At 38.5% G+C, this 19888-nt stretch overlaps 4 protein-coding genes across 6 annotated transcripts; 2 read left to right on the top strand and 2 right to left on the bottom strand.

Annotated features, from left to right (window-relative positions):
• Nucleotides 1-15: 15 nt before the first annotated feature.
• icam5 (intercellular adhesion molecule 5) lies at nt 16-6367 on the bottom strand. Its single transcript, XM_067477333.1, has 10 exons — nt 6042-6367; nt 4280-4561; nt 3880-4194; nt 3484-3777; nt 3080-3334; nt 1981-2316; nt 1649-1885; nt 1242-1472; nt 841-1113; nt 16-694 (listed from the first exon to the last, which is right to left on the bottom strand). Exons 1-10 carry the CDS (start codon nt 6076-6078, stop codon nt 507-509), a joined length of 2448 nt encoding a protein of 815 aa, XP_067333434.1. The 5' UTR covers nt 6079-6367; the 3' UTR covers nt 16-506.
• A 77-nt stretch (nt 6368-6444) lies between these two features.
• Nucleotides 6445-10284, bottom strand: angptl6 (angiopoietin-like 6). 3 transcript variants are annotated; one of them, XM_067477335.1, is made up of 8 exons: nt 9971-10283; nt 9287-9330; nt 8846-9145; nt 8593-8733; nt 8303-8513; nt 7304-7497; nt 6724-6994; nt 6445-6632 (listed from the first exon to the last, which is right to left on the bottom strand). In XM_067477335.1, exons 2-8 carry the CDS (start codon nt 9302-9304, stop codon nt 6445-6447), a joined length of 1323 nt encoding a protein of 440 aa, XP_067333436.1. In that variant the 5' UTR covers nt 9305-9330; nt 9971-10283. The 3 variants fall into 3 exon arrangements, with proteins under 3 accessions (XP_067333436.1, XP_067333437.1, XP_067333435.1); XM_067477336.1 differs by having other exon boundaries at nt 9283-9330; nt 9971-10282; XM_067477334.1 differs by having other exon boundaries at nt 8846-9330; nt 9971-10284.
• A 672-nt stretch (nt 10285-10956) lies between these two features.
• ppan (peter pan homolog) lies at nt 10957-14781 on the top strand. The gene is made up of 12 exons (XM_067477329.1): nt 10957-11163; nt 11464-11634; nt 11863-11964; nt 12048-12098; nt 12297-12467; nt 12684-12760; nt 12997-13104; nt 13234-13357; nt 13449-13527; nt 13694-13823; nt 13905-14062; nt 14146-14781. Exons 1-12 carry the CDS (start codon nt 11149-11151, stop codon nt 14550-14552), a joined length of 1593 nt encoding a protein of 530 aa, XP_067333430.1. The 5' UTR covers nt 10957-11148; the 3' UTR covers nt 14553-14781.
• Nucleotides 14782-15134: 353 nt separating this feature from the next.
• p2ry11 (purinergic receptor P2Y11) lies at nt 15135-17099 on the top strand. The gene is made up of 2 exons (XM_067477330.1): nt 15135-15763; nt 15965-17099. The coding sequence occupies exon 2, from the start codon at nt 16018-16020 to the stop codon at nt 16939-16941; it is 924 nt and encodes a 307-aa protein (XP_067333431.1). The 5' UTR covers nt 15135-15763; nt 15965-16017; the 3' UTR covers nt 16942-17099.
• Nucleotides 17100-19888: the final 2789 nt, after the last annotated feature.

The following is a 19888-nucleotide window of genomic DNA, read 5'->3' as shown; positions in this document are numbered from 1 at the left end:
CCATGGGAAACGGACTGAAATCTGAATGATTTATTTGAAATGTGTGTACAAAACTATACAAGTCCATTGTCAGTCTGTTCTGTTATTTCATACCTTAACTTCCAAGATAATTCAAAATCAAGTTCAGAAGATCATACCCAGATGAAGCAAATAAGGTAAGCCATTAAAACGTAATTTTACAGTTATTTTATGTGTATACAGTTATACAGTCAGCAGTACAGATGCTCAGAATGGAAGAGTTAAAAAATAGCTATAGGATAACTATTAATGATAAAATTATAGTTTTATATGTAATCAACTACATGGAAAATAAGTATATATACATATATAGAGAAAGAGAGAGAGAGAGAGAGAGAGAGAAATCTAAAAATTTTAAAATAGAGATACTAAATTTTACCAAAATAATGACCATTACATCCATCCAAGACAAATGATACAGGTGATTGCATGTTCAGTCCCCTGGCTGAATTAATTTTATACATTCAGCAAGTAGCCAAGTACATATCCTACACTTTATTACCTGTGGACATTCCATTTAGAGGTATAAGTTGACCATTGTTGGCATTGATAAAACTGTATTGTCCATATTTTTTACTTTTTTTATAGAGGACGATGATAATAACAATGATGATGATCAGGATGCTGATGATGATAAGGACAATTAATGGAAATTTCCACCATTCACTGATTTCACCTGTAAGAAAGATACAAACAAAGATAAATGACATCAACTGTAAGTGAATCCCCCCACTTCTTAATGCCATGAATGTTTGTCCCTGTCTGTCTATGAATTGAAAACTTATCAATTAATACTACAGTTAACAAAGTTAATAATACTACCTTGTATCTTCAATGTGAAAGATCTGGTCGCATTCCCAACTTTATTCGTGGCAACACAGATGTAATCACCAGCATTAGTAGACGTGGCCTCTCTGATAGTTATTGTCATATGGCTCCCCCAAGTGGTCACAAACACATTGTCTGCATGGGTGAAGTGCCAGTGGATCTCAGGGGCAGGGTTTCCCTCTGCATGGCACTCAAAAGTCACATTGCCACCCATACTAATCTCCTTCATTCCCATCTTCTCATTTTGCTGCTTGAATGTAGGAGCATCTGTGGAGAAAAGTGTCCAGTTTGAAAAAAAGAAATAACATTCTCCATGTTTCATTCATAACCTCAAAAGTCCAAATCTACAAAAACATACAAAGATTGCATTTTTATTTCCAAATATTAAAACTTACACGAAACATTAAGATGTAGCGTGTGATTGACCGTTCCGTGTTTGTTGGATGCTTCAAGCAAGTATTTTCCACTATCACCCTTTGTCCAGTGCACCAGGGAACCCATCTTTTGTCCACCTTTAAACCAGGTTATGTTGGGTGTAGGTATTCCCTGTGCCTCACACATCACACGTTGGGGCTCATCATTCTCTTCTACTTCATAGTAATCATTACAGGTAAATATAGGGCCATCTGTGAACAATGTAGCAAAGTAGTGTTCAGAGACATCATAGAAAAAGGAAAACTTTTGTAGAGTGCATGTGGTAATCATGGACATATTTGTGTTTACTGTTTCTATGCTGTATTGAAAGATATACTGTGTACTATATACTATACTGTATACATTTGAGAAGGTCTAATGCACTCACATTCGACTGTGATATCAACAGAGGTGTTGATCGAGCCCAGATGATTTTTCATTTCAGCTGTGTAAATTCCTGACTGAGACCTGGTTAGAGGCTCAGAGGCATTGATCTGCTTTCCCTGATAGGACCAATAAATTGTGGGTGCAGGGTTCCCATCGACTTGACAGGACAACATGTTCACACTGAAGTTACGCTCCACACCAGCAAAGTGGCTTTGGCAAGCTCCCCTCACTGGCTTATCTTTAAATAAACACCGGTACAAATCAAAATTGATATTAGCTGAGGGGTATGTGTGTGACAAAGAAAGATACAGTAGTGATGAGTGGAAAACTCACAGTAAACAACAGCAGTGTAAGAATCTGATGTTACGGTAGGAATAGGCTTTGGTCCTTGTGGTCCTAGGTACAGCTCAGCTTTGCATGTGAAATGTTTTCCATGGTTATCTCTCCCAGCCATCAGTTTCCAGGTATGGCTTACATTTCCTAGGGGACTTGAATTGTTCATAGTGTCATTGAACGTATGTATTGCCACATTTTCACTGCCTTGGTACCACTTCACAGTGACATTCTGTCGAGGAGCGACATTGAAAATGTCACATCTGAGTTGGTACTCATTGCCCTCCACCATCGGCCCAGGAACTACCGCGGAGACTGACACAGAATCTGGAAGCTCTGTATTAAAACAAAGGAAATAAAAACTGAATCCATACAATTTCACAATCATAAAAAAAACATGTGTTAATAGACTTGTTGTTTTAAACCGATCAGCCACAACATTAATACTGGTCTTAATAATTTCACGGAGGACAAATATCAGCCCCAAACACAGCAAAATGGTAGAAGTACACATACTCAATACTCAAGTAAAAGTGCAAGTATTAGCTTAAAGTACCAATTAACTTTTACTTAAGGAACAATTCTTGGAAGATAATCTACATTTTACTTAAAGTACAAAAATAATATTACTACAGTAAAAAAAAGAACCTACTGGTAAATTTTTGCAGAAAGGACCATCCCCACATGAAACCAATGAACATTCACAGAGTGGGCATATAAATACCTAGGTGTATACCAAAATAGTAAATTGGAGTAGACAGACAATACCACTGCCCTGTACCAAAGGAACTGAGTTGACTCTGTCTGCTGAGGAGACTGAGATCATACAGAGTGTGTAGAACACTCCTCAAACAGTTTCCTGACTCCGTGGTAGCATCAGCCATTGTTTGTGCAGTAGTTGGCAGAAGCAGTAGCACCACAGCAGTAGACAGAAGTAAACGGTAAATAGTTGCTTATATAGCGCTTTTATCCAAAGCACTTTACAATGTTGCTTCCCATTCACCCATACACACACACACACACACACACACACACACACACACACACACACACACACACACCATTTAATATGAATTCAGAAGATAACATTTATACTCACTATAAACAATGATAGCTGGTTTCACTGTACACTGCGTGTGATTTAGATTGATGAAACATAAAGGTTCTGGCTTCCAGATTTCCAGTTTTTCTACTTCCCAGGTGACAAAGGATGAGTCTGTTATTGGGGTGCCTCCAATTACGGCTTCCCAGCCCATTCCAAACTCTGGGGTCAAAGTGCTGCAGTTAACTCTGGCTGAATCTCCAAATCTCACAACAAGTGTATCTGGGGTAAGTGTTATGGGGCAGAGGTCCTCTGAAATGTAAACATATTCAATCAGTTCTCATGTTGGTGCACATTAAATAATGTTCACCAGCTGTATCTGCTAGTTGACAAACAAAGATATTAGTGATACATATTCTGAAACGAAACTAATGTTAAGGGCACAAAAATGTACAGTATACCTTTTGGTGCTGATGCGTCGGGTGTGGTCATGACCGCAGTAGGTGTGGTCAAGGTTTTCATCACATTAACGTGTATTTCTTTAGTTATTATTCCCAGAGAATTGGCAGCTGTGCAATTGTAGGTTACATCAGCGTGTACTTTAGCAATAGTGAGATTATAAGTGGCCATGCCCTCACCACTGTTCCAATAATAGACAGGAGCTGGGTTACCATCAGCTTCACAGTTCAAGGTGACATTAGCACCCTCTTGCACATTAAGAACATCACTAGTTTTGTTGTTGAACTCAGGAGCATCTGAGGAGGCAAATTATATATTTTTAATCATTCAAGTCTTTACATGACAGATAACCAAAATTTTTATCTAAGTTGTTTTTTTAATACTCAATGTTTACTCACAGTGCATAAAAACTTTGATTATGTCAGAAGAAACAGGAGATTGATCTTTAAAGTCCAGCTGAGCCTCACATCTAAACTTAACTTCATTTTTTCCCCTGCTCATGGTAACTGGCAGAATAGAAGACACGTTTAATGGTATTTTAGTTGTGTTGGTAAAATAACTTGTCTTGACGATTTGCTCGTCTTTGTACCAGGTCACACTGAGATTCCGCACAGGAGCCACACTGGCGATATCACACAGAAGCTCGTATTGTTTTCCTTCCACCATGGTATTTTCAGGGTTTATAGGATGCAAGGTGACCACATCAGGATTCTCTATAAAAACAAAATTACGTAGTGAAGTTATTTTGTTGTTAATGATCTTTTTTGTTTCATAATAATAGTTTGAAATTCAACTTACTGTAAACAGTGATTTCAACATCTCTGCTGCATTCGAGAGAACTCTTCAGCTTTATTTTGCATGTGGCTGTCACATTCCAGTTTGATAATGAAACTGACTTGGCAAGAAAATTTCTCTCATTCTCTAGGTCAGAGTTCCCAGTTTCATCATACCAGTACATCCCCTCATGGTCATTCGTTTTGCTGGTGCAGTTTACCATATACTCCCGTCCAAATTGTTCTACAACCATAGGTGGATCCAGGCTGAGTGGGTTGAGGTCTTCGGGGCATGCACTGACAACATCTGTTGATAGACAAAATACTTGTGTTTGTATTGGTACTCTTTTCACTGATGCATGTCTGTGCAAGGCTGAATTCTACCTCGCAGCACACTGTCATGGTCAAGACAGACAGATCTGCTGTGCAGTTTAACACTTTACCTACAACTTGGCACACCGTCACCTACAGACATTTTCTGAAGACTCAGCTATTGTGGAGTCCATCACGGATGGAAAGAAGAATGAATATCGATCTATAATCAAACAACTTGCTCAGTGGTATTACCACAAACACCCTCCAGTTTTATAAGAGCAAAATTAACTGTTGGTCAAGACTGACAACCATCTTCCAACCATCACAGGAAATCCTGAGGGCCCTAAACGGCATGTTCAGGCTGCCCCACCCATGGTGTGTGAAGTAGTGTGGGTCCTCTGCTGCCATCAAACACCGCAACCTCCACTGCTCCCAGGAAACTCAAATAACACAAGTAACTCATCAGACTTATTTTTATAAGTATAGATGATTGTCACTTACTCTTACACAGATATCACACACCATTCAATATCTAGCTCATCTCCCGCATAATATTATAATTATGGGGGAACTAAGTACATTTAATCAAGTCAACAGCTTTCAGGTCAACACTTCAGAGGTCGCCATAGCGGAACATGTTCCACACTTTGATTTGGCGCATGTTTTTTTTGTTTTTGTTTGTTTTTTTTAAGTCAGATGCTGTTTCTGCCGCAACCCTTTCATCTTTGTCAGGATGCTTCACCACTGTTCAAGATTAGTGCTGACACACTCTAAGTGTAGGTTCTTATTACTGGTTCTTGCTATTGCAACTATTATAAACATATAATTAATGTAGTGGCATAATTTACCTAAACATGCTCAAAAAAGGTAGGCCGACAAAGGAAGACAGAGGCTTTTTTCCAGACAGAAAAGTTTTTTTATTTTAGTTTACTGAAAGTATAGTGTCTAATATATCAAGAGTATATAAAATCGTTAGTGTAATATGCCTTTATACTTCAAAATATCCATCCGCTGCATTTATCTATGCAGCTGATGTGGTTAACATGAGTCAACTGTCACAGATCTTCTAGCGGAAATTTTACCACAAACTAACACTAACCTCTCCCACTTTAAAAGTTATATTCAAAGAAGTCATTGCTTTTACTGTATTTCTTTTAAAATGTGACTGCTAAACAAGTTAACTATTTAAGATTATCCCTGATAAAACATCACCATTACTAGTGAAAAAAAGTATTAATTTACAAACTCTAATTATCTTGCATAATTTTGAGGTAGTTGCCATCACTGGAGCTACCGAAATAGTAAGTAAAAAAGGAACAGCCATAGCATTTTAATAGGTTTCACCTCTAGCCACAACATACCTGATATATATATATATATATATATATATATATATATATTTATATATATATATTTAAAAAAGAATACATAAGACACACAGAGAGCTGTTGTTGAGTATCATTGTCACTCACCAGACAGTAAAAACACGTGGATGAGAAGGCCCAACATTTTCAGATGTTGAATGCTAAATCAGTATGCAGGAGGAATTTGGTGAATGTTCTACAGGATGCTGCCTTAGAAAATGGAGAGGATAAATCCTGGATGAGACCGAGGCCTGATAATGATGACCTGCTTCTGACAGTCACGTATAAAAGTATAAAAGAGGAAATTCAGTGCCACAGTGAAACGGAAACTTAAAAACGGAAATATGAGCACAATGACACACCTCTTTCCTGTTGTGCAATTGTTTATATATTTTTTGAAAAACTCTCATAAAGTAACTATTCTGGAATATTTTTATTAAGGTGCATTAGAAATTAGAAAACCTTTGAAAATCACATCATAGACCTTCGACATATCCATAATGCAGCTGTGTCACTTTAAGGGTTTCATCATCATGGAAACCCGTTTCAAAGAGTAGGCCCCCCCATGGAACTCTGCCCAATAGACCCCATCCTGGTATCGGCTACGGTAGTGTCCACCCCGATACCACACACCATTCAGGTTGGAGTGAGCACACATGTGGTACCACCAGCCTCCCTTTTGGTAATGAGCACAGTTACCTGAGAACACAGTAAAAAGAAGAAACAGTTGTTAACTAAAAAAGTCAGCGTGCTAAGACGCAGCCAACACACAAGCAGAGGGAGGGCGAACCTATATAGCTGTCCTTGTCACGATCCAGAGTGGTGAAGGCCTTGTTGCTGTGCCATGAGAGGGAGTCCCCCGCATTCCCCTCGTACTGTCCTAACCGCAGTCGGTACCAGTCACTTTCCGGTTCCAGCTGGAAGTTGTCATACTCAGCAAACACCTGCCGGCCTTGCCAATCCTCCAGTGCCACCCGTAACTTGTAGTGGGCCTGTTTTGTTAGCCAGTAGAGATGCTCCAAACCAAGCCAGTACTCCCCATCTAGGTTCCCAAATCCTTGCTGTAACACATCAACCAACCAGATTATTCTGAAAAATATTAGCTATCTGGTTTTGTGAATTAGAATTTCCTATAATTTCTTTCTTATTTTTAGATAAACTCCAGGCTGTGTGTGGCTCCAGGGTCAGGCGGTCCACTACTTTGGTCCCCACCAAAGCAGCTCAACAACTATTGGATTTAGCTCGAAGCATCACTGTGCCACCATGTAGACTCACAAACCCATTAGCCTGACTCTAGACTCCTCTAATTCTGACATACAAATAATGATGTACCCAGGGTGACAGCAGATTTTAAAAACTCATGAAGTCACCTTATACTGTTCCCAAGTCCTGAAGAAGTTAACAGACCCATCCTGTCGCCTCTGGATGACTGTCCATCCTCCATGAGCGTAACTCTGCTCACACCATGCCTGCAGAAGCCGGTCCGTACCCTCCGGGCGTAGAAGGTAGATTCCACTGGTGGTTTCACCTGAATCGAGCGCATGCTGGCAGTCCCGCCATGGCCCTGAGTCAGGACACAACATGGATGTGAGAGTGTGTGAAACATAATAAGCAAAGCAAAATGCAGATATGTCTTATTTCATACATGCAATAGTTTGAAAGTCTTTACTACATTGTAGTTATATTATTATGTGTTTTTGGACAACATAATAAAGAAAATTTTTAAACAGAACAGTACTGGTTATTGAGGGCTTTGGAATTCTGTTTGTTTTAGCATCACGGAACTCACAGATACCCAGCTTCAGTTTATTAATTTATTACATGTTTTTTCCTAATACATGTTCAGTCTCTCGTGTTCACACTGATAAGACAGACATAGGAATCTGCATAGAAAACAATGTATAAATAAATCCCCAAGTGATAGTGGCTAATGGTCCATCCTGACAAGCATTTGTAGACCAGACTTAGTGGACAATTAGGATCTAGCAGTGTCTTTCATCAGATCTTTTTGGAAGTGGTCATTGACACACATCAAGTTTTATGTTGGTTGTGTTGACTTGTTGGAAGAATACATTTTTTTCTCCACTTACTCATTTCATATATAGGGTTTCAAGAGATGTTGTGGTGCCTGTGTGTGTGGTTTATTATTATTAACTTTCTCTGTTCTGATAAGACCTGTCAGCTGCTTTTGGCATTGCTTACATATTCTCAGAGAGATAGGGCTCCTACCAGCAGGTCACTGACTCCATCAGCTTCTGCTGCTTATCTGAGCAATTTAGCAATTCTGACACATGACTGACGCACTTATATACACCAGTTGGGATCTAATCAAGTACTTCTCTTAAAAGGCATGTTTGACAAGGGTGTACCTGGAGTCTTTGTGACAGTGAAACTAATGAAAGGAGGATCCGTGGGAGTGTTGGTTGTGGCGATGGTGGGAAGGGAATGACCTTCCGCTGTTTCTCCTTGTTGTGGTGGTGGAGCACTTTGGTCCCTTTGAACATTATTAGTCATTCCATTGGCTTCAGAGCTGTTATTGGAATTCACATTAGACTCTCTTTTTGTTGGTCCAGTCGTCACCTGTCCAGACAACATTCTCAGTTGCTGAGCACAAACTCTTTGTAAATTTACAACATGCAGAACACAGTGTGTTCCCTACCAGAGAGGACTGATGAGTGGAGCCCCTGCTCTGGCACTGCTTCTCCAGATGAGCAATAAGCTGGTTCTGGGAGTTCATCAAGGAGGTGAGGGCACCATATTTCTTCTCCAGCTCCTTGTAATTACTGGACACCTGCAGCATCTGAGATGTACATACAGATAAATAAATAAGTAAGGAAACAAAGATTGAGATGAGATGCAGGTTTGCTCTGATGTGAGACAAACCCCAACAAAGACTGCAGATTTCTGTTCACCTGTGTTGTAGCATTTAGAAGGAGGTTCTCCACCCTTCGCTGCTCCAAAGCTTGGTCTTTCTTTTGTATGACTTCATGTATTAGCTGGGTATAGAGCTGGGCAATGCGAAAATTCATGCTGTTAATGTCTTTGTGCAGGGTTCTTATCTCCATAGCAAGGGCCCCCTCCTGCTCCAGTTGGCCCCGGAGCTTCTCCAGCTGTTCTTGCTGCTGCCTAAGCTCCATCCACAGTGCTGCCACCTCAGAGTGGTTGGTAGTAGCAGTGTGTGTGTTCAAACATAGCGCCTCTGTCAGTTTTTGCTGTGGAACGATGAAGGTGTAAGAATAACGAGCTGCTTTGGTTTCTGAAGATGTTAATGAACGTTTCTGAGTGTTTTCTGCATTCAGTCCTCGAGCTCCCAGTGCATCTAGATAGACTATTAGGAAAAGAGTCAGACCTACTGTCAGTGTCTTCTCCATGAATCTCTTGGACTTCTAATGACACCCTAGTAGTAAAGGAGAGAACACGATAAGAATTACCACAGTGATAACAACACATAAACAACAGCTGATAATGTTCAACTCGTCATTTATCACTCAGAGCTTTTCTGACACATTTTATAATCAAGGAAAACTGTGTTGTGGGTTTTGAGGGTTTTGAGGGTTTTTGGTCATAACACAGTTTTCCTTGCAAAGTTACAGTATACACAATTCCCTCTGGTTGGAGTTTATATGCTGGTCAACAGAGAAGGGACAACAGTCAATACAAGCCAGCCAGATATAAAATATTTCAGTCCCATGGGAAATTGATGGGTCAGCCCCTTATGCAACCCCAATAACCACGGCCAACATCATGAACACATGAATCCAAATTGATCACTATTTACATCTTACACAATAATCATCAAGTCTGACTTTCTCATCGAGGCACGTCACCAGTAAGAGTAGTAGATGTAGTAGAATTTTCAAAGAAATATTTATTTCTGGAGCAGTATTTCTCCATTATTTTATTTGCAAAAACACAGTATCATACCATTTAACTATCTAATGACTAATATGGGTATGTGCAACATTTGGTAACAATAGATGGAAGTATTTTGTCTACCTAGAAATAGAATATTATGAAAAAGACTATTCATAACTTACTGTGGCAGCTGAAAAGTGTTTTGGTGTTTTTGTTCCAATGTGTGCAGCAGCTCCCAGAACTCACAGGTGAAGAATCAAGAAAAACACATTTCAAAAATTGTACCTTTTAAAGTCATCACATCATTGAGCTGCTTCTTAAAAGTTGGCTGTGGTGCACAGAAAATATCAAGCTGATGTGAAATTAAAAGCTAAGTTCAAGAAAAATGCTGAAGAACAAAGTTTCTTCTGTAGGTAAACTACTCCTTGTACCTCTAGGGATTCTGTCTCCGAGGCCCAGAAGAAGGAGACAACTAATTACAAAGTACAGTATCTGAAAGACCCAGTACTTGGTTATTAGCTTGATGGTCATTGGAGGAATCTTAGGATGTCTCCTCCCTCTGCCTGAAACCTACTATCCTTCCAGTTAACAACTCAACTATCTTTAGTTAGATTCATAGCTTTTGTCTTATGGTGTGAATGTTGCCGTGTTCATTTGCTGCAGACACAGGAAACTTTTACTGAATTTGACTAAAATGTAAACATATCTAAAAAAATGCAGCCACAGTAAACAATGCCACAACATAGTGTTGTTACAGTTTCGCACTGTGTTGCAGGTCTTCATTGTGGTCACTAGAGCGCACTCATATCTTTTAAAATCGATCAATAACTGGTAAACTGAGGTTAACAAAACAAAACCCATGAAGTTTAAGTTGTTTATTAAAGGAATGGATTGTAGTAACTTGTCACTAACATATGCTCAGAAATATGCTAATACTGTTGTTCAGTACAGTGAGGTGAATTATGACGTGGAATTATAATGTAAAGTTTGATACCCACACTTAAATACGCGTATTTTTAAATTACGTGGGTTATGTTGTAACAAAACATATGATTTAAAATAAGACTAACGTATGTCACCAAAATTGTTGTTATGAGTTCGACCCCTTGTACGTAATGTATTTGGATAAGGCAGGAACTACCACCATACTTGTTCCTTGTTCCACGGACATATTAGCGTGTAGCACAGTGACAGAACCATGTGGAAGACGTCGTGTTTTTTAGGGTGTTCCGCAGTTGGCTGTAGTATTTTGTCAATATAATGAATGTCATTTGTCATTGCAGCATAACCACGGACGTTAAGCAGTTAATATTAACGTTACTTTTTGCCTAAATTCACAACTTCTACATTTTGCTGAACAATGGGGAAATCAAAGGTATGTAACGGGCTGTGCTAGTTGGCTAGCCTTAGCAGAAAAGTGTTAGCTTGGTTTGAACTTACTGAGCTATTTAGCAACTGTTAATAGTTTACTGTCTACTTTGTACAAAATAGGAAAACAATTACATACTTGTGTTTGGTGGTGAGAGAGTTTTTACTGGGTTAACCTTTGGGGAGTATCTTACTTTTAAGTTCCCGTGAAGCGTTTAAGTTAAAACAATTTTAACCAAACTAATTTCCCTCGCTGACGCTTTAGCGTTTTTTCTTGATAATTATTATGTGTTTGTTGTGCTTTAAGACCAAGAACCAAAAGAAGTCTCGCACATTAGCTCACCATGTGGCCGATGAGACCTACGGAAGTGTTCCACACTCCTTCGTATTTCATCGGGGCCAGGTCGGAAAAAACGTGGGTGAGCTCATCCTGGACATGCGGAGAGTCATGGAGCCATACACTGCAGAGTCCCTAAAGGTTTGTCCATTACAACCCGCACATGAGTTCATATAACTTCTGAAAGATGCTCTAATGTTGTATTTTGATTTGTGAACTTCTATTGCCAGGGCTGTAAAAGCTGCTTAATATGGGCTTTAGGGTTTGACTGTATATTAAAATCTGTCTATGTTTCATATTGAAAGTACATTTGGCCTATGATGTTAAACACTCAGTATACTTGAACTGTCTACTTTTTTTTCTTAACAGGTTAGGAAAAACAATGTCTTGAAAGACTTTGTGGCCATCGCAGGACCACTGGGAGTGACACACTTCATGATCTTTAGCAAGACACCCAGTAGTGTTAACATGGTGAGATCACATCAGATCAGAAATCGTTCTTGGGCCCTTTATGTTTGTATCTTTACCCATCTTATGACTTGTTTTTCTTTCAGAGACTTGCTCGCCTTCCCAAAGGTCCCACACTTAATTTCAGAGTGCTCAAGGTAAATGCTCTCTATGGAGTTGTAAATCAAACACTAAAACACATAGATAGATGGGCACAGGTGATGACAGTTTAATGTTTGACTGACAGTGATTTTTTTCAAAGTAAACGCACTGATGTGCTCAAACAGACAACGTCTTGTGTTTTACAGTGATTTTTATTTTTTTTCCATCTTCACGTAACTTTATTTCTTTTACAGTATTCTCTCATCAAAGATGTAGTTTCATCCCTGAAGAAGCACAGGATGCATGAGCAGCAGTTCACACATCATCCCCTGCTCATCCTAAATAATTTTGGGTCTGATGGCATGCATGTCAAACTCATGGCCACAATGTTCCAAAACATGTTTCCTTCCATTAATGTGCACAAGGTACGTTTTGCCAGTTTAACCGTTGTGATACTGTCATATTGAGAGGTTTAAAGCTTTGTTGGCATGATGATGGTATAGTCTTCGGAATTCACATGAAGATTTTTCAAAAGTAAACGCTTTCTGACTCTTTAAAGCTTAAACAGTTTGCAGGTGTCAAAGTTCAGTATATACTCTACAAAGTAGCAGTAAATGTGAATGTTTTTGTTTTTTTCCCAGGTGAATCTCAACAACATCAAGAGGTGTGTGCTGCTGAATTACAACCCAATGTCACAGGAAATAGAATTTCGGCATTAGTAAGTAAAAATATTAAATCTTTAGTATTTAGATTCCTTGTTTTGCCAAAAAAAAAAACAAAAACTTGTAAGTATGGTTGAGCTCGGATGATGACATATTGTAAAACAATTGTTCAGTGATGATGTACGATCAAAGTGAACACTCTAATTGCACTCTATATAACAACCATACTTATGTTTTGTTTTTTTTGGTTACATGTCAGACTGACTCAAACTATCTTGTTCACAACTTGCAGCAGCCTCAAGGTTGTCCCTGTCGGCATGAGCCGTGGAGTCAAGAAGCTGATGCAGGAGAAGTTCCCCAACATGAACAAGTTTGAGGATATCAGTGAACTGCTGATGAAGTAAGGTTTTTGTGAAGGTACAATTTTTGTAGTCCTGAGTCAAAAACAGCTCCTCCAACTGCTCTAACATCTGCAGCATTATTGGTGGTGTAGGTTTGTAACAGCTTTGTGCCTTCTAACTACTCTCAGGGGCGCAAACCTTTCAGAAAGTGAAGCAGAACAAGACGGGGAGCACAACATAACTGAACTACCACAGGTGTACTCTGGAAGGGGTAACATGGCCTCCCAACAGAGTGCTGTCCGTTTGACTGAGGTAAGTATACAGAGCTTGCAACTTTTTTTTATTTAATCACTTTTAATTGGTGCCTATAATGAAGCTGAAATTTGCTTTGTGATGTCATCAGATTGGTCCTCGCATGACTCTGCAGCTGATGAAGATTCAAGAAGGCATGGGAGAGGGGAATGTTGTTTATCATGCAGTTAGTAAGTCACTTCTTCATTCACCCTTGTTCTTAGTGCTCAGGTGTACATGACAAAAAAATTAGTGTGACCTTTTGATTTCTTACTGAAAGTAAACACATTGATACATCTAGAAGTTCTAGAACACAAACTGTTCCTCCATTTAGAATTTTGTTTGCTACATTGACAGTCTCCAAGACAGAGGAAGAGATACAGGACATACTAAGGAGGAAGGAGGCCCAGCTAAAGGAGAAGGAAGATAGGCGCAAGAAGCAAGAACAGAATGTGGCTAAGAAAAAAGAGCAACGAGAAGAGCTTAAGTAAGTTGGTCTTGTACATCTCTCTTTTATAACTTTTTTTTACTTTGTTCATTTATAAAACCTTTTCCCTATTGCTAACAGGAAAAACAGTCTAGAAGGTATTAAGCGGAAATATGCTGAAGTGGAAGAGGACAGTGAGGTCGAGGATCCTGGGATGCAGGATGATCGAGTGTCTGCTGTTGAATCTGATGATGAGGTGGAGTACTACAGACAGGCTGTAGGAGAGGAGCCAGATGAAGGTGAATATAACTAGTGTACTATAAATTGTTTTCTCTGAGATGTTGTCTTGAATAATGTATTAATCATGAGTCTTTTTGTGCAGACATGTTTCCTAGTGCCACAAAGAGGAGAGAAAAACCTTATGGGTCAGCAAAGAAGAGGAAGTTGTCTTCTTGTAACTCGTTGAAAAAAGACAAATTTGCTAAATCACCAAAGAGAATCGGTCAAGGGGGACAACTCGGAGACAAACACAGAAAAGGATCAAACATGTCAAGGGATGGAGAGAAATCACCGGGAAAGAAAATGAAGTTTGGAGGAAAGACTTTCAGATCCACAAAGGCTGGGGATATGGAAAACAAATTTGGGAAGAAAAAAGGAGGAAAGAAAATGTTTGGAAATAAAAACAAGGACAAATGCTTCAATTTGAAAGGTCAGAAAGGCAAGCCAGCCTTTAAGAAGAGAGGTGCAGGAGCAAAGCAAGACTACAAAAAGAGGAAGGGGAAGGGCTGAACACACATTTCCTTTGGGGTTAGGACACTGAATGTACAGATGTGCTCTGGCACCAGGTACAAGAATCCATTTACCTGTTAGTGCCTCAGCTATGAGCAATGGTTGTATTTGAGACTGTGTCATGCAGAATAATCTTCAGATGAACTAAACACATTAAAGTGGCTTTTTGTTCACAGTGCATTGCTTAATATTTAAAATGTAGTTGTACTAATAAATGGTCTCAACAGTTTTTGTAATTATTTTTTTATTTTTTGGTTGTGTGTAAGACAATATATTATAGCCCCATTTGAAGCACAGTGTGATAAAGTGTGCAGACTAGGTGGTAGGACTACACAAATACTCAAAGTGCAACTATTGGTGTAAAAACAAATTAAACGTTTTACTTTTTTAAGTAAAAGTAATCAAAACTGCATCATTATGAGAAGCGTACAATAACAAATAAGGGTCAAGCATCACTGTTGGTGAAAGTTGGCCTGATTTTTAACCACTATGTTTCTGCAAGTGGTTAAAACAATGAAACTTCAGTATTTATTTAATATTTTTTTTATGTAAACATCAAACAATGAAACCAGGTTGTATTAACGTGGTGAGTGTGTGTGGTTGAAAAGAAATTCGGTTTTGGGGAACTGCCAAGAAGGTGTGTACAATGCAAAACTAGAAATGCGAGTAACATTATAAACAAACTGATACACCTGTCTAAAAGGAAAGGGAACACATTTTCCTAATGTCAAGTATGCACTGAAGTTGCGTTATATTATATCTACATTTTCTATTAATTACCAGTAAGTGCAGGTTTTGAGGTCTTGGAAGAAAATCCCAGAAGCAGCTATTTCGGTGGCAGTAGCGGTGTGATGGTCAGTTGTGTGTAAAACTAATGTGCCTCTGAAATAGCAGCTGCTAAGACTTCATCCTGATGTGTTCTACAAAATATACCAACAACTTATTTGTTTTGTCATGCTGCGGTTATTACCCACCCCGTTTTTTTTCCTGTGCAAATGCGATGTAGATTGCGTCTTTAAATAACATTTTTTTAACAGAGGGCAAGAGGAAGCGTCTTTCCGGTTTGTAGGCAATAGACTCTGCATTTCTCAATAACACGTCTGCCATCATAACGATGCTTGAGCTGTTCGTCACGCTTTCCTTATCAAAAGGAAAATCAATTCTGACACTTTAAGCACTTCGCCTAACAGTCATCTGCATTTCAGCCGCTGGTAAGTTGCACTTTACATTTTCTAATTTGAATTTAAATTTGAACACTTCTAACAGTTAACATTTATAGCAGCCTACTAAAAAGAAAACAAATCAAACAATTTGTGCTTAAAATTAACCAGCATTTTTTAAGAAAAATACATTTTAAGGCAAGTTTCTTTTTTAAGATGGTATTTAATTTACAAATCTATATCCATTTACAGATTTCGAACCACACACATTTTAAAAGCAACTTTACTGTATAAATAACAGTAAAATGGCTTCCAATATCTCCGAATGTGAGGGGATTCAAATAGCCATTCTACCCCCAATGTTTGGGGTAGAGTTCATTGTGGCCCTGGCAGGAAACCTGTTTGCCCTTCGGCTGCTGGTTGTCAGGGAGAGGAGAAACTGGCACACTGGTGTTGTCCTGTCCTGTAACCTTGCCATCAGTGACCTGCTGTATGTCCTGACCCTGCCATTGCTCATTGTCTACTACTCAATGGGGAAACACTGGATTTTTGGTGACACTGCATGTAAAGTTGAGAGATTTCTTTTCAACTGCAACCTGTATGTGAGCATCTTCTTCATTATGGCGATAAGTGTGAACCGATGTGTGGCCCTCACTTGTCCCTTCTTTACCCGATCCCGTGTAGAGCCTATCCATGTCAAACTCATCAGTGTCATTATATGGATCACTGTAGGAGTCATTTCCTACCCTGTGCTGAAATTTGCCACAACTCACAATGATAGAAACAACAACACTATATGTGTGTCCGATTTGGGAAACAAATCTGAAAGGGCCCACTTTGCTTATAGAATCTTTCTTGCAGTGTTTGGGTGCTTTATTCCCTTTCTGGTTACTTTCACTTCTTACTTTGTGGTGATTCGTGTGGCATGGAAAAATGTCAGCATCACCACACTGGAGAAACGTAAGATAGCCCTATTAGTCATGTCAGTAGTAGTGCTGTATGCTTTGTCCTTTTTGCCTTACCATTTCTTTCAGATCTACCACTTTTATCTGAAACTCCAAAATCGTGCTATCTGTTGGGTTTATTACATGTACCAAGTGGGCAAAGGATTGGCAATTCTGAACATGTGTATCCACCCGGTCCTTTACATGGCTCTATTTGACAGTATAAGAGTAGCTTGTTGTGGGAAGAGCCCAGAGGACAACAGCAATATAGAGATGAGGAAGTAGCTGCTGCGTAGCCACTTTTCTCTGAAGTATTTTTCCTGTTTTTATTTTTATTCAAATTTTAATACTCATCTTGTCCAACGTTGTTGTTTGTTTCTGTATTGTTTGATTTTATTTTGTTAACATGGAAACATGTAATAAAGACTTTACTTTTAACATCATTGCTCCTCAGCTTGAAATTCTTCTTGTTTGGCTCAATATGTGATAATATGAGATACTGCAGAGTTATAGATGGAGAAAGTTTTTCATATGATCTAAAATCCATACCAGAACCATGTGTAATCACATGATTTTTGTTTCATGATATTGTTTCATTATTTACATGATTTCAATAGCACTTCAGATACAGTAAGTCACAAAAATTATGTTAATAAAAATTATTCAAGCCAGTTATCTTTGAGGCAGCAGTTTCCTGCATATGTAATGAAACATTTGGACTCCTAATCAAAAATGATCTGTGCATACAAGGAGTTTAGATTTTCTAGTTTTATATGAGAGATTTAAAAAGTAAAAATATTCGGCAATCAACAACCAAAAAGTATAAAAAATCTTGGATCTCAAATCTGGAATTGGCACAGGATCCTTCATCGAGACCAGGGGTTGCAAAATAGAGGAAAGATGACCCCACATTGCACTTTAATTGAACAGACAGATATCTCACAAATTTGCAATTGATAAAATCGAAGAGTATATGGAAGGAACCTGGTGCCTCAAGGCTGTTGCCTGCTTTGTCTGGTTAGTGATCCAGCTTCTATTCTATGTCCAACAAACTATGAAGATAATATGATGCACCATGAGTGAAAGCAACACATTAACACATTATAGTCCCCAAATAAAATTCTGGAAACTGAGGGTGATGTAGGACTCTTACTGTGAAGCTAAGTGTAGAGGCAGGCTTCTAGCTGTACCTTGCAGCTCCAATAGCTGTAAACAAACATTGTTTCCCTGACAATTAACTACTTTTGTTGTTTCTTTTTGTTTCTGGCTAATTGAATGTAATACACTTTTAATACACTTTTTTAAATCCTGGAGACTTCTGTTTTCTTAGGTTGCTATATTCTCCATTGTGTTTAACAGCTAGTCATTCATTTTGTCTTGTCTGGAAGTAGAATAGTAGCAAAATTAGTTGTATGTGTACAGGGATTCGTGCATGCGTGTTTGGACTTGTGTGTCTTTGTTGGGATTTGTGCATCTGTACTTGTGTGCGCGTACTCAGATTTGTATGTCTGTACTCAGACTTGTATGTCTATACACAAATCTGTAACTGTAAATAATATTTGATGTAATGTAAAATAATGTGCACATGTATTCACTCAAAAAACTAACTTTAAATGTCTAATAATCTGAGAAAACACAAAGGTTTTAAATAAAGAGGTGGAAAGCCTGACAATTTTCTGTCTTTTTACGGCTGGAATTTTGCTACTCGTCTGCTGTCTTGACCATTTTTTGCCAGGCAGCATCAACTGAAAATAAAAACAACTACAAGAGTTGTGGTATATTAGCAGAGCAGTAAAGTTGCATCTGCCACACCAAATTAATGACTTCAAAGAAATCCAGTGTCTCCTTCCATATTGCATTTACTTGATCCAACTATTGATTTTAACCCTCTTGCTAAAAAAAGAGAACTCAACAATTTTAGTAGCATGGTTGTAGTTGGCCAGTGAAACAAAAACTGACAGGACCAAAGGCTAAGAACACACTCCTTCTGTCTTTTTTTTGAGTGAGCTTTAAATTAATTTCAGATTTTACCTTTGTTTCCAAAGAATGTTAGAATCTGCTGAAAGCAGATCTCTTCTGCACCTTCCTATCTCTTCTTTTTTGCACTCATATCACATGAAACTGAAACTATTCTTCTGATAGCAATCCGCTTAAATGTTTTCTTCTTGAATTAGATTTTTGCTTGCCTTGTACCTCACTTGTAAGTTCCTTTGGATAAAAGCATTTGCCAAATGACTAAATGTAAATCTAAAGCCAGGATTCAACAGATTTAATTAATTTGATTTCAATTATGTTTCACTGTATTATACAAAGAACGGACTTACAGCTAAAACAAATATTAACCTAATGTATAAAAAGGTGGTTTTACATGCTTTGCCTATGGTTTCAGGTTTGATGACAGTTGTGTTGAAGAACCCCTCTCACTCCAATCTCCCAAAGACTCCAGCCCAGTGTTTGGATGGTTACCATTGTGGGGCAAACATCCGGGATTCATTGTGTTAAACTGTCTGTACAGTAAGCAGGGCAACTATAATCATAATGGCAACCATTACTGATGCCTTCCTTCTAGAAATGCAAATTTTGTTTAATTAGATTTTTCAAAAGGAATATTAAACAGACAAACCTCCTGAATATGTGAAAAAAGCTTTGAGTGCACCAGTACTGCTGCATCCATTGTTTTTATTAGAGTGTGTATAATGAAAATTCAATTCAATTCAATTCAATTCAATTCACCTTTATTTATATAGCGCCAATTTACAACAAAGTCATCTCAAGGTACTTTACATAATAAAGTCCAGACTACACAAGTATGTAGAGGCAACGCAACAAATCCCCCTTGAGCAAGCCCTAGGCAACAGTGGAGAGGGAAAAACTCCCGATGTGCACACATCTTGCAGGTAGAAAACAAACCAAGATGGATGAATAAGATCAACGTCATGCACAAATTGCAAATGGGAGAGGGGAAAATGTTCATTGTCTTAAGAGAAAAACATGCATCTGACAGGGAGAACAATATGTTACCTCCAGCTGAACACTGAACCCTGCTGGTAGTTCAGCTGAGCACCTTGCATTGTAGCCATCATCATGTGTGTGTTTGTGTGTGTGTGAATAAGATGCAACATTTTAATGAACTTTGGATTAAAGCACTATATAAGCAGTAACCATGGCAACAGTACACAATAAAGCACAAACTTTGGCCTCAAAATGCTTAAAAGATACATTCAATCACTGT

The sequence above is a fragment of the Channa argus genome, chromosome 15 (genome assembly GCF_033026475.1).
Source record: "Channa argus isolate prfri chromosome 15, Channa argus male v1.0, whole genome shotgun sequence".
Lineage (NCBI taxonomy): Eukaryota > Metazoa > Chordata > Actinopteri > Anabantiformes > Channidae > Channa > Channa argus.
This window is presented reverse-complemented; position numbering and strand designations above follow the sequence as displayed.

Bases quoted from the DNA above. Each gene is read 5' to 3' on its own strand.
- icam5 (XM_067477333.1), bottom strand. From the start codon at position 6,078: ATGTTGGGCCTTCTCATCCACGTGTTTTTACTGTCTG. The intron at 2,317-3,079 runs GTGAGTATAAAT...GTTTTAATACAG, and splicing joins ACCAGCTATCATTGTTTATA to AGCTTCCAGATTCTGTGTCA. The intron at 695-840 runs GTAGTATTATTA...TCTTTCTTACAG, and splicing joins TTTCACATTGAAGATACAAG to GTGAAATCAGTGAATGGTGG.
- angptl6 (XM_067477334.1), bottom strand. From the start codon at position 9,304: ATGGAGAAGACACTGACAGTAGGTCTGACTCTTTTCCTAATAGTCTAT. The intron at 7,498-8,302 runs GTACACCCTTGT...GTCCTGACTCAG, and splicing joins CACTGTCACAAAGACTCCAG to GGCCATGGCGGGACTGCCAG. The intron at 6,633-6,723 runs GTTCGCCCTCCC...CTGTGTTCTCAG, and splicing joins TGACAAGGACAGCTATATAG to GTAACTGTGCTCATTACCAA.
- ppan (XM_067477329.1), top strand. The intron at 11,965-12,047 runs GTGAGATCACAT...TTTTTCTTTCAG, and splicing joins CACCCAGTAGTGTTAACATG to AGACTTGCTCGCCTTCCCAA. The intron at 13,105-13,233 runs GTAAGGTTTTTG...AACTACTCTCAG, and splicing joins ATCAGTGAACTGCTGATGAA to GGGCGCAAACCTTTCAGAAA.
- p2ry11 (XM_067477330.1), top strand. From the start codon at position 16,018: ATGGCTTCCAATATCTCCGAATGTGAGGGGATTCAAATAGCCATTCTA.